The following is a 12,710-nucleotide window of genomic DNA, read 5'->3' on the forward strand; positions in this document are numbered from 1 at the left end:
TGCTGCACAAGGGGGTCACACCAGATACTGAAAGCAAAGGTTCACATACTTTTGCCACTCACAGATATGTAATATTGGATCATTTTCCTCAATAAATAAATGACCAAGTATAATATTTTTGTCTCATTTGTTTAACTGGGTTCTCTTTATCTACTTTTAAGACTTGTGTGAAAATCTGATGTTGTTTTCGGTCATATTTATGCAGAAATATAGAAAATTCTAAAGGGTTCACAAACTTTCAAGCACCACTGTAAGTGGGGGGGACCGAACGAGGTGAATTTAAATCTGGGTGGGACGAATCCCCCCCGTCCCGCCCTCTATCTGCACCCAGAGGGTGTAATATCTTACTAACTCCTTCAGGTCAGTGATTGTGATCTTGATTGAATGCTAAATTAACTAGTCTAAACTAATTTTGTGCAGTACAACCTAGTTACCATCATGTGACTGATGTGAAAAAAAATCATGTTTGTATTTTTTAAAGCACATCACTCATAAATAGTCATATTTCTCTTTATTTTAAAAAGGCAAAGGGGAAAACATACCAAAAATTCATATAGAAAATTGATAGAAAAAAGTCCAAACAGCAAATATACAAGGCTAGAAAGTGAGATTGACATGAGCTTGAGCGTAGTGTGATGTTCACAGTTCACACTTAAGGCCTTTCCCTCAGGGAGAGAGTGCATCGGAGAATACACCAATCCACAAGAAGCCACACACTGTCCACAGGAAGTGGTATACACCACTGCTTTACACAGGAAATCATAAGACAGGCAGTCACAAGACAGACCGCTGGTACTCGGTATGCTCAGAAATACAGTCTAGTACCCATGTGAAAAAGAGAGGACCAAAAAAGGAGAGTGCTAACAAGGTTTTCACATGGTTTACCCACAGACATCGTATATGCGGTTTGTTAGATACACGCCTATGAACTCCATGTGAGAGCAATGGCAACATGCAAGCAATCTAGTTGAAGGCCCCAGAGGTTCACCGTCCAAAGACAACAAACCTACATATTGAAACTTTTGTGTTCAAGTAAAAAAGGTCTGGCTCAGTTTCTTTCATAAACTTATTGCAGCAAAATCATGACCACTAATTAAATTACAGCAGAAATAAATTTTGCAAGTTTTGCTTCTTACTTCTTTTACAGTTTTGTTGTGGTTTGTAGGTTTTGTTACAAAAAAATTGTGATACAAATACATACAGATAGAGAACTAGAAATGATCTCCATGCTCATTTAATCTGGTTGATCTTTACATGCCTTGCTTATAGGACATAAAAATCTTCCTAATAATTCATGAAAATAACTTTGCAACATTAGCTTATAGTTTATAAACCAAATACATCAGTTACATCCCTACTCCTCACTAAGGACCAAGCATAGAAATGGACAGAAAAATAAATAGTTTAACCTTTGCTTCACAGGATAGATATCTGTAATATTTGTAAGGGGATTGTTTAAAAATCTTGAGAAACTCGTATATCCAAATCTAGATACTTGTGTGAACATTGGAACAGTAGTTCTTGGATTTAAGCGGTTAACCTCCCTGCAGTGGTCCATAAAAAGTTCAAGAAAACCTCAATCTGACATAGAGCTTTCAAACAAAAACAAGGAACGGTTAAGTATTTGAAAGTTTCACCAAAATATACATGATACACTGGGTTGAGAACAACCAGTTCCTTCCATCTCTTGCCTGTTGCCATTTTCTCCCAAAATATTTACATACAAGTTCATTACAAATATTAACACTGCTACCAGCCGTTTGGACAGCCTGTGGTCTGGTGGGTCCACACAGCTTCCGGCCTCAGTTCTAGTGCCTCCATTGGAGGTGATCAATCTTTGAAATGAGTGGTGAATGTTGTGTTCCAAAGTGTACATACTGGTGGGAGCACCAAGGCACTGACCCTTTACCCCACCACCCACCCCACCCCGCCCCACCCACCCACCCACCCACCCCAAACACCGTTCACTGACTGCCCCTGCTAAATCAAGCACATGTAGGCTTTTAAAGGGTGATGTAAGGCACATTCGCCACACTGGTTTCGCTGTAGAGGAAGTGTGTGGGTTTTGAAAGGCCTGTCTGTCCCTGTCGCCTGACTCTCTTTATTTTGATAGTCTCGTTTAGTAGTGCCCTTTTCCCTGTGCTGTCACGCAGTATTGCTCTGTAAGGCAGCTAAGAGCAGATACAGCATTACAGTGCCTGAGGTACAACCCAATCCTTTCAATTAGTCCTTTCTGAAGACCTGGATTGACTGATTTTTGGCATTTGGGTTTGAACGCTGGTCATACTTGGATGTGTGTTGACCCTGTGTTCAGACTAGCAAGGCGCTGATGTTGCTTACAGTTTGTCATACATGGGCATACACTTCCAGCTTCGACTGACTTTGTTTAATGCGTTTTATATTGTACTTGAAAGCCAAGGAAATTATGAGACTGTACTTTTTCTTGATATTCATCCATCCATCCATCCATCCATCCATAGCTGCTTATCCTGTGCAGGGTCACAGGCAAGCTGGAGCCTATCCCAGCTGACTACTGGTGAGAGGCAGGGTACACCCTGGACAAGTCGCCAGATCATCGCAGGGCTGACACATAGAGAGACACAACCATTCACACTCACATTCACACCTACGGTCAATTTAGAGTCACCAATTAACCTAACCTGCACGTCTTTGGACTGTGGGGGAAACCGGAGCACCCGGAGGAAACCCACAGGGAGAACATGCAAACTCCACACAGAAAGGCCCTCGCCGGCCACGGGGCTCGAACCCGGACCTTCTTGCTGTGAGGCAACAGTGCTAACCACTACACCACCATGCCGCCTATTTTTTCTTGATAATTTGGGGGAGGACAAAAGTGAAATTTTAAGAGAAATGGTTTGAGGGATGATTAATTGGGTTTGGGATTTTACTATATAATTGCTAATTTGTAACATATCACGAATTGCTAATTTGGTAAATATCACATTAACGCTGCACTGCTTCAGGAATCACAGCTCCGTGATATATGCTTAAATGAACAATTGTCTCTTGCTAGTGTAAACCCAGGGTTCAGAGTAAAAGAATGTGAATATAATTTAGATCATCATCCTCATCACAAATGATCGATACTAGTGAATTAGCCACTGTGTCAACAGACTTTCTGACACACTTGTTGACTCATCACGGATTCTTTAAGTACCCAGGCCTTCAGGTTGGTTTAAAAAAAAAAAAGAAAATAAAAATAAACAAGAGTCCAACTGATTGTGCTTCACAGCTTCGCAGATCTAGAGAGGCACAAGCATTTCTCCCCCTTAACATGCCCCCACACTGACACACACTTCAGTCACTTGCTACATGAAACTCCTCCCAAAAGAGACAGGGGGAAAAAAAAAAATAATATACAACATATACAACTGAGAAACAACACAAACAAATAAGAGAACAAGGGAAAAAATGTCCACAGTGCATTCTGGGCCTGCAGAAATGTCCCCGAGCCAGTGCAGTAGATTAGAGGCTGTGATAGGGAGCGCCGGCGCCCCCGCAATGCCAAATACCCGTCCGTTTATCTGAGCTGGTAGAGGGTGCTGATGGTGTCGGCCAGGAAGGCGACCAGGCCACGGTACAAGCCTCTCCAGTTCTGCCATTGCGCGCCCTCATTCTGAAACACACAAAGGATGCGATAGTGAGTCAGATGAAGCACAAACACCTTGGACAGTATTAGTGATAGTAATGCACAGTCAGAGGTCATGCTAGAGTGTGATAACAACATGGTGTACGGTTGGCATCTAATTACAGTGGGTTTGCTCAAGATTGTAAGCCTCAGCATAAATTCAGAAGTAAAATCCTGTACAAAGTCATTTCTAATAAAGCTGTTGTATCTAGCCAAACCTTTTCTCTACTTGAGTGACAGCTAGACACAGCAAACAAGTCCGAGGCAAATCACATAAACTTGTCTAGCTAATCAAAACAGTGATGTCCCCATCACTGTATATGTGCACATGTGAAAGAATGAGACAGCAACAAAGAGAAAGTGATCGTGCGTGTCTGAGTATCAAATGCGCGTGTTTGCTAAGCAGTCCCTGCCAGACAATGTCTGCAATAACAGTCTGGTCAGATGCTATTCAACAACTGCTGTGAGTCATCATCTAAAAATAACTCTGAGACGAGCAATCGTGAGTCAGACAATTAGTGAATAACTGACAGATCACTTCTATAGTCCCTGAAAAGCGGCACTGAAATCTCTAGGGCATGTACCGAGGGCGAAGAGAAGCGTGCAGGGTGTAAGTAATTATAGAGTGACCGGCCAGCACAGGGGTTATGTGAGAACGCAGGAACAGCAGACAGTTAACACGACACAACAGGTCATGAACTACTACTGCAGCCCAGTTGCCACAACAGAGTCCACCCTATCATTATAACATTAATCGCTTCTGCAGTGAGTAAACAAGCACGTACTCATTAATTCTCCAAGCTACAGGTGCTGCAACATCCGACCTTTAATCTCTCTGCATTACGAGCAAACTAAAAACATAAACCCCCTTGATGTGAACTTTCATTAATGATTTGTGCAATCCGAGTGCGAAAACTCTGCATAGTAATATTACATTTCACAATATCCATCCATCCATTATCTGTAGCCGCTTATCCTGTCCTACAGGGTTACAGGCAAGCTGGAGCCTATCCCAGCTGACTATGGGCGAGAGGCGGGGTACACCCTGGACAAGTCGCCAGGTCATACATTTCACAATAATATAATAAAAATATTTTGTTTTTTGTTCCAGGCAGCACTGAATCAACTAAACTCTAAAATCAACTGCAATAATGCAACATGAAAAAAACTAATTCTCACAAACACAAATTCCTAATAATTCTAGCACTTGTGTACGATATAGTTACCTCAACACCCTGTCAACAGTGTTTCTTTTCTTTAAGTGTGCTTCGTTACTTCACTTTGTTTCGTGTAAAAGTTTACAGGAAGCAACAATAAGGCCAGGGGAAAAAAAAACGACGATACAGACGCAGCTACTCTGCTGTAGCACGGAGATTCGTTTGTAGAGAATTGTGTAAAACCTGGAAACATTCGAGTACCGAAAAGGATGCTTTTTACAAAACTAATGAAATTTTCAGTACATTTTAAGAAAGTCACTTTTAAAGCCCCTACCTAGCCCTGGGAAAACATTTAGGGCTATATCAACCATAAAAATAGGGTCAAAAGGTCCTCTATAGGGTCTATAAGACAAAAATATACTATGGTGCACATTATTTTGTGTGTGTATATATCTCAGAGTGTATGAATATTATATTTAGTTAGTATCATATACTGTAGTGAGTGTTTCTCCAATAGGGATGGGAATGAATAAGATTTTATTTATACCAGTGCCGTTATTGATTGTGCTTATCAGTCTGATTCTTTATCGATTCCCTTTTTGATTCCTGATCCATTTTCTATGTGGAAAAAAGTAGGCCAGACAGGTTTTCAGCGTCAACAGCGCTGTCTGATTATCTCAGGCTGAGCACAGTGTACAATAAGATAAGATCTTTATTATCCCACAATGGGGAAATTAAATGTTTGCAGCAGCAAATGGGACATATCAAGCCACACAAGTGTATGTATGTATATATACATATATAAAAACGTCTGCCTAATAATGTTTGAACATGTTAAAAAGGTTATAACTTGGAAAAGAAATTGGGAATAATAATAATAATAATAATAATATACAATTATTCCTTAGAAAAATAGGCATGTGTGCGTAGTAACATTTGCATAAATTACAATACTCCTTTCCAAAAAGGGAATAAGCTTGAAATAAATATAAAACTGCCTGTGTGGCGCTAATTTTATGATAACGGGATATTTACCCTCAGTAATGGACATGCTGCTCAGTTGGGAAACAGTGGCGCTCGTGTGTAGAGTTAAATACATGGCTTTCCTGGAATTTTAGCCCATGTTGCATTGCAATATGTTTCAACATACTGCTGGTGTTTTCAGCCTTACTTGAAATGATCATTTTACAGACATTTCACGTAGCACTTTTGTCATTTTTCTTTGTGAAATGAAGCACTGCGTTGGACCGCTTCTTCCTCGCCATCATGACTGTTTCTTGTTGCATGTTTCCAACAACATAGACACAGAGATTGACGTCATGACGCACAAGTTCTCAACTGAAATCAATTCTCAATTCCCATCCCTATTCTCCAGTGCTTAAGAATGTATCCCAGCGTGTGTATGTTTAGTTGTCGTGGTTAGACAGGGGAATACAGACTGGTGTGTGAGTAAACAACAACAACAAAAAAAAGCAATCTGAACAAGACAAAAGTTACACAGAAGTAAGAGTGAACCGAGACAAGAGGTGTGCTTTATACCCCTATACATGCTCACCCACATCCAGCCAAGTTGTTGTTCCACTGCTTGAGGAAGTACCTTAAATTTCTCGACTAATCCTGTGTAAACATTTGTCGCGTGCCGTAAAAGCATCCTGGCACCAGAGTTCAGCAGAGCAACAGAACAAGCCGTGCAAAATATTTCCCAAAACAGCAGGTTCAGCCACACAACATACCGGGTTTATTACGTATTACAATTGTACAAAGGACCGATTACTTCTGTGGAGAAAAAAAAAAAAAGACTACAGTGCACTGTCTGGGTACCTTGTTGTGAAAATGACCAATTTGTGTGTCAGTGTGTGTCTACTGGGTATGTTTGTGTGTGTGTACATACGGTACAAGGGTGTGTAAGCTGGAGCACTCAGTGAGTACTGGAATAGTGTGGTGACATCATGTGTGTTTGTCTGAGAGGCGAGGAGAAGGGAGGAGGGGGAGTTGGTTTGCATGGGGGAGGGAGAGATTAGACTGTGTTTACTCCCTGCCTGCTCTACAGGCTGACTCCTCACGCGATACGGCAGGGAGACCGAGAGCAGCAGAAAGACAGAGGCAGGAAGGAAAGAGGGAGGGGAGAAAGCGAGAACAGGAGAGAGTGGGTGCGCGAAAGAGAGAGAGAGAGCGAGAGGGCATCAGGTTCAACCGCTACAAGAGATCTGACTCCAGTCACAACACTAGCCATGGTGAATTACTACATTGATCCATTTACTAGCAAAGCCACTGGAGGCTACACGCACACACGCACTCTTGCACATTTTCACAAACACCATCACTGACGCACGTCACACACCAATCACTGTTACACAAAACAAGGACAGCGTGCTTACTATGCAGCAGCACACAAACTGGTTGCTCACCCTTCTCTGAAAGTAAACAGCGTTCATCTCATCTCCTATGGTTCTCAGCTGGATGGCCACTCTGCCCACTACTTGTTCCTCCTCCATGGACTCCTCATCAGCTGCAGAGCCTCGGCGGCTTGATTGTGCTGAAGAGCTACTGCTCTCGGGAAGGAGATCAGGCAAGGGCTGCTGCCTCCTACCAGGACACAACCTCTCCTGCTCGGTTCCTGAAGAATAGACAGGAAAAAAAAAAAGTCATTGTCAGAGAGGTCCATCTCATTCCATAAAAAGCAGTGAGATTTTGTAGATATGAACAAGCCTCCTCGTTCGTTCAGGTTACTGACACTTTAACAACAGCATACGATACTGACATACCATCAAACTCTAACGTGAGACAGTTATCCAATGTAAAGACATTATCTCCTAAGGAAACTGGCAGGACTTGGCTGGCCCAAGTTAAACAAGGGAAGCTCTGACAATCACGGATTGTCAGATGTCTGAATGAGCATGTCTGATCCATAATCAACCCACTGCATATATTTAATCTTTGCCACTAAACCACTCAACGCGCCATCAATCTTCTCCCTAGTCAAAGAATTTCAACAAGCGTTTCATCACACTTCGTTTTCTCCTTTAAAGTCTGTGTATAATCTCTTAATCTGCTTAATCCAAATCTAGAACTCAAGCGAGTCTTTAATTGGTAATAATTACATTATAAAACAGTAACTGTGCATCGCAGACTGCCTTAATTAAACGCTTCAAATTTAAGTTCTTTATTTTCTCTACGAACATGCACAAATAGCTCCACATTATAAGGAAATGCGTGTGTGTGTGTGTGTGGCTGAGGTCTGTTTAATCCTTCAAGCAGGTGACTGAACAGAGCGAGCAAAACTGGGAGAGCCGTGGTGTTCTGGCTTGTTGCCAGGGTAACTGTCAGCCCATGCAGCCTGAGATGAAATGCCGCCATTGGTGGACAGGAACAAGGGCCGGGCGGTGATTGGATGGACAGTGTGTGCGTGTTGGGGGGGGGAGGCCAAAAGCCTTGAGCTTTTACAACAGAGGTGCCAAAAGAGCAGCGCCGCGAGGGTTCAACTAAAGCTACGATAGCAATGACAATGTGTGGAAATTTTCGAAAGATGTCATGAATAATAGCTAATGGACCAAAACACGGCAATGACGCTCCTCAGTGTAGCGCAGGCATTTTGATACTGTGTGTCGGGTTATGCTCAGCAGGAAACTACTTGCCCAAGGCAAGTTTCAACATGTCCTTTTTTTCTAACTCATGGCCACAGAGGGGCAAAAAGTACTTCCTGGAATCTCGACCATGAACCATGGTCGAGATGAACCTAGTACCTTAAATGTGTTTTATGGATTTTAGTAATACTTGTCAAACATTTTACCAAGCATGCTTTAGCTACATGTACAGATCACTTGCAGGTATATGATAAAGAGTGAAGATACCTGAGCTGTCTCTGAGTGGTCCTTCCTGTTGGGGAGAACTGGCCATGCTCACAGCGTCCTGCTGTGTGGAGATAACGGGTGCCGGTACAGTGCTGGTCTGAGTAGCCACGGTCCTGTGTCGTTGTCTGGACTGTGGAGTCAGCTGTGTGGGCCAGGCATCTCGACGCAGCACCTCCATCCTGCAGGTGTGCGGCTGCGCAGGGCTCTGATCGTCCACCCTACTGTCCGGCTGTGGCCGGGCCATGGCAAAAAAAAGTGGCTGTAGCAAGTGAAAACAAATACTTAGTGGTGAATCTTTATGGATCCAATGCTGTGGATCTTATATGCACATTCTGTTCAGCAAAGATGAAGGGACAATCCATCCATCCATCCATTATCTGTAGCCGCTTATCCTGTTCTACAGGGTCGCAGGCAAGCTGGAGCCTATCCCAGCTGACTATGGTTGAGAGGTGGGGTAAACCTGGACAAGTCGCCAGGTTATCGCAGGCCTGACACATAGAGACAAACAACCATTTGCACCCGGTCAATTTAGAGCCACCAATTATCCTAACCTGCATGTCTTTGGACTGTAGCGGAAACCCACGCGGACACAAGGGAAACATGCAAACTCCACACAGAAAGGCCCTCGCCAGCCGCTGGGCTCGAACCCAGGACCTTCTTCTTGCTGTGAGGCGACAGTGCTAACCACTACACCACCGTGCCACCCATAAAGGGACAGATTCAGTGTTATTTTATGGGGTCACTTCAAATATATATATACCAAGATTTAGTCTATATAATGTGCAGAGAGCAATATGGACAACATTAAAATGTATTGTTTAGTTGCATAATCAATATAGATAGATAGATAGATAGATAGATAGATAGATAGATAGATAGATAGATACTTTGTCATTGCACATTACTATATAACGAAACACTGTTTGAGGGCTCAGATCACAGCAGCATATCAATAAAATAGAATAAATAATATACATAACCTTTTAAAAAGCAGCATATTGTATTGTATCTATATAGTATTACTGTACATATCAAGAGTAATACATTATCACTATCTGCAACGGCTTTCAAAACTTTGTTTTCAGTGGTGCTCTGAAATGTCTTTATGGCGTTCTTCTGGGTGTACAAAGATATAATAACGAAGCCGATGGAAAAAATATTAAATTTATATAAAGAAGAAAGGAAAGGAGTCATCTGTGATGTCAGGACAATCTAAAAAAACAAAAAACAAAAAACAAGCAAATTATTTGAATTGAATAATCAAATAAAATAAATATATATATATCACCCTTGATTTTTTTCTAATAACAAAGCCGATGGAAAAAATATTAAATTTATATAAGGAAGAAAGGAAAGGAGTCATCTGTGATGTCAGGACAATTCCCCCCCCCCAAAAAAAAACACAAGCAAAATGATTTGAATTGAATGATCAAATAAAATAAAATTTTTCTAATAACGAAGCCGATGGAAAAAATAAATTTATATAAGGAGGAAAGGAAAAGGAGTCACCTGTGATTTCAGGACAATTTAAAAAAAAAAACAAGCAAATTATTTGAATTGAATTATTAAATAATATATCACCCTCGATTTTTTTCTAGACTATTATTATTATTTTAATCCATGCATAAACACATCAGTTTATTTATAAACAAACCCCTCTTTTGGCTGAAGGCAGTTTCAGAGTTTGCCGTTAGGGGGCGAGCGCGAGCAGCGCCGGCGGCTTGTTTGTAAACAAATCCGTGCAGGTAGCGGTAATGAGAGTCAGAAACGTGCGCTTCACTGACTTACACACACACAAGTATTTCCAAGTTGCAACAACACGGCTTAAGATTTGTATCAGCGATGGTTTGGCTGTAGATTGCTCGATGTGGAAAATATGAAGCGATGGAAAGGCAGAGTGAGATTGTTGTGGTTATTACAGAGCAGTGGCACTGAGAGAGTGATGAAACAGACCAGAAACTAATTTACACTCAAGAACACAGAGAGAGAGAGACAGAGAGAGAGAGACACAGAGAGAGAGAATTCCTTGCCAAAAACAAACAATAATACAGTAAACCCCCTTCTTACCTGTGAAGCAGGTGTTTGTGTGTCCTGTGCAGACAGGAGTGCAGTGCCCGGCCGGGTGTGTTGGGTCTGTTATTAGGACACTTGGTGTTGATTTGCTCGGTCAGTAATGAGACGCGTCCTCTCGGGTCTCCTGCCACATGAACCTGAGTCTCTCTCTCTCTCTCTCTCAGGCGGTTTCTCACTGAGTTACACAGTAAATCCGTTCATGATTTCACGTGACTGATGTGTGCCGTTAATTATTCCTTGCTTTTTTTAATATATGTGTGTGTGTGTTGTGTCCGTGCAGCAGGTGAGAGCGCCAATAATGACAGCAGCTCGCCACACTCCCGCGAAAGTGCTCGCTTTGACCACGCCCTCTTCTCTGCATGTCCCGACATGCTCATCACTCCATCGACAACATGCTGTCCGTAAGCCCCGCCTCCTGCGCAACCACTGGCTCCGAGGTCATCATGACGTTGACTCTGACCAATCAGAGCGCTGTTTTCGACGGGCCAATCCAAACAGAGGAGGCGGGAGTAGATTAGGAGTAGATTAGAAAACAAAACACTGTTGTCTCTTGGTTAACCCTGTGTTTCTGTCTTTTTTTTTTTTTCTTCAGGTTGCTGCTTCAATCTGAAATTACCACTGGGCGAATATACACGACCAGTTAAAAGTTTCCAAACAGCAGTTGGTTGTTTAATCACTAGTATTTCCACACAGAAGAGTAATTAAAATAAAGCTAAATCCTCATGGGAATGTTTTACTGATCACTCTCAGATCTGAATGAATGCTTTATTAAAGTCACTTTGAGAGTCAAAACAACAACAACAACAACAACTCATAGACAGTGCAGATTTTAAGTGTGAAATACAATCAGGATGGCACGGTGGTGTAGTGGTTAGCATGGTCGCCTCACAGCAAGAAGGTTCTGGGTTCAAGCCCAGCAGCTGGCGAGGGCCTTTCTGTGTGGAGTTTGTATGTTCTCCTCATGTCTGCATGGGTTTCTTCCAGGCGCTCTGGTTTCCCTTGCGGTTCAAAGACAGGCGGTTAGGTTAATATGGGACGGCCTTGGGCTGAGGTGGCCTTGAGTGAAGCCCCTAACTCCCAACTGCTCCCCGGGCGCTGTTAGCATGGCTGCCCACTGCTCTGGGGATGTGTGTGTGCACGTGTGTGTGTTCACTGCTTCAGATGGGTTAAATGCAGTGAGGAATTTCACAAGTGTGTGATGAATAAAGTTGTGCTTTCTTTCAAATGTGTCTTACAAGTGCCTATTTGTGTGATAAAGAGCTTTGGCTTTTTCTGATTGCATTATTATGGAGAACGGGACATGGTTGAATAAAAAGAACTTTTGCAAGGTCTCGGAAAAACTTTGCGAAAGTGCACATAAGTTTTCACAGGATCTTCCAAAGTTTTGGCAATATCTCACAAAAGTACATTTTTTAACCATTCACCCCCCCACCACCACCACCACCACACCCCTTCTGGCCATCCGTATATTAGAAGAAGAAGAGCAACAACTTTATTCATCACACATACATTTGTGAAATTCCTCTCTGCATTTAACCCATCTGAAGCAGTGAACACACACATACACACTTGAGCAATGAGCACACACACACACATCCCCAGAGCAGTGGGCAACCATGTTAACAGCACCCACGGAGCAGTTGGGGGTTAGGTGCCTCGCTCAAGGGCACCTCAGTCTAAGGTCGCCCCATGTTAGCCTAACCACATGTCTTTGGACTGTAGGGGAAACTGGAGCAAACCCACACAGACACAGGGAGAACATGCAAACTCCACACAGAAAGGCCTCCGTCGGCCACTGGGCTCAAACCCAGAACCTTCTTGCTGTGAGGCGACTGTGCTAACCACTACACCACCATGCCGCCCTGATCTGTATTGTTCCAGTAAATAAAGTCATTTCTAACATTTTTCACTTCACTACAAGTTTCATAATAAATATTTCTCAGTTCACTTATATTTTGATTAGTTTTTCACATTTTGGGG

General features: G+C 42.5%; 1 protein-coding gene across 3 annotated transcripts; it reads right to left on the bottom strand.

Moving 5' to 3' along the window:
• Positions 1-1,956: 1,956 nt before the first annotated feature.
• bbc3 (BCL2 binding component 3) lies at positions 1,957-11,097 on the bottom strand. 3 transcript variants are annotated; one of them, XM_060943929.1, is made up of 4 exons: positions 10,725-11,097; positions 8,658-9,145; positions 7,215-7,423; positions 1,957-3,637 (listed from the first exon to the last, which is right to left on the bottom strand). In XM_060943929.1, the coding sequence occupies exons 2-4, from the start codon at positions 8,899-8,901 to the stop codon at positions 3,542-3,544; spliced, it is 549 nt and encodes a 182-aa protein (XP_060799912.1). In that variant the 5' UTR covers positions 8,902-9,145; positions 10,725-11,097; the 3' UTR covers positions 1,957-3,541. The 3 variants fall into 3 exon arrangements, with proteins under 3 accessions (XP_060799912.1, XP_060799913.1, XP_060799911.1); XM_060943930.1 differs by having other exon boundaries at positions 8,658-8,886; positions 10,725-11,096; XM_060943928.1 differs by having other exon boundaries at positions 8,658-8,916; positions 10,725-11,096.
• Between the last annotated feature and the right edge of the window lie 1,613 nt (positions 11,098-12,710).

Source organism: Neoarius graeffei, chromosome 17 (genome assembly GCF_027579695.1).
Source record: "Neoarius graeffei isolate fNeoGra1 chromosome 17, fNeoGra1.pri, whole genome shotgun sequence".
NCBI classification, from domain to species: Eukaryota; Metazoa; Chordata; class Actinopteri; order Siluriformes; family Ariidae; genus Neoarius; species Neoarius graeffei.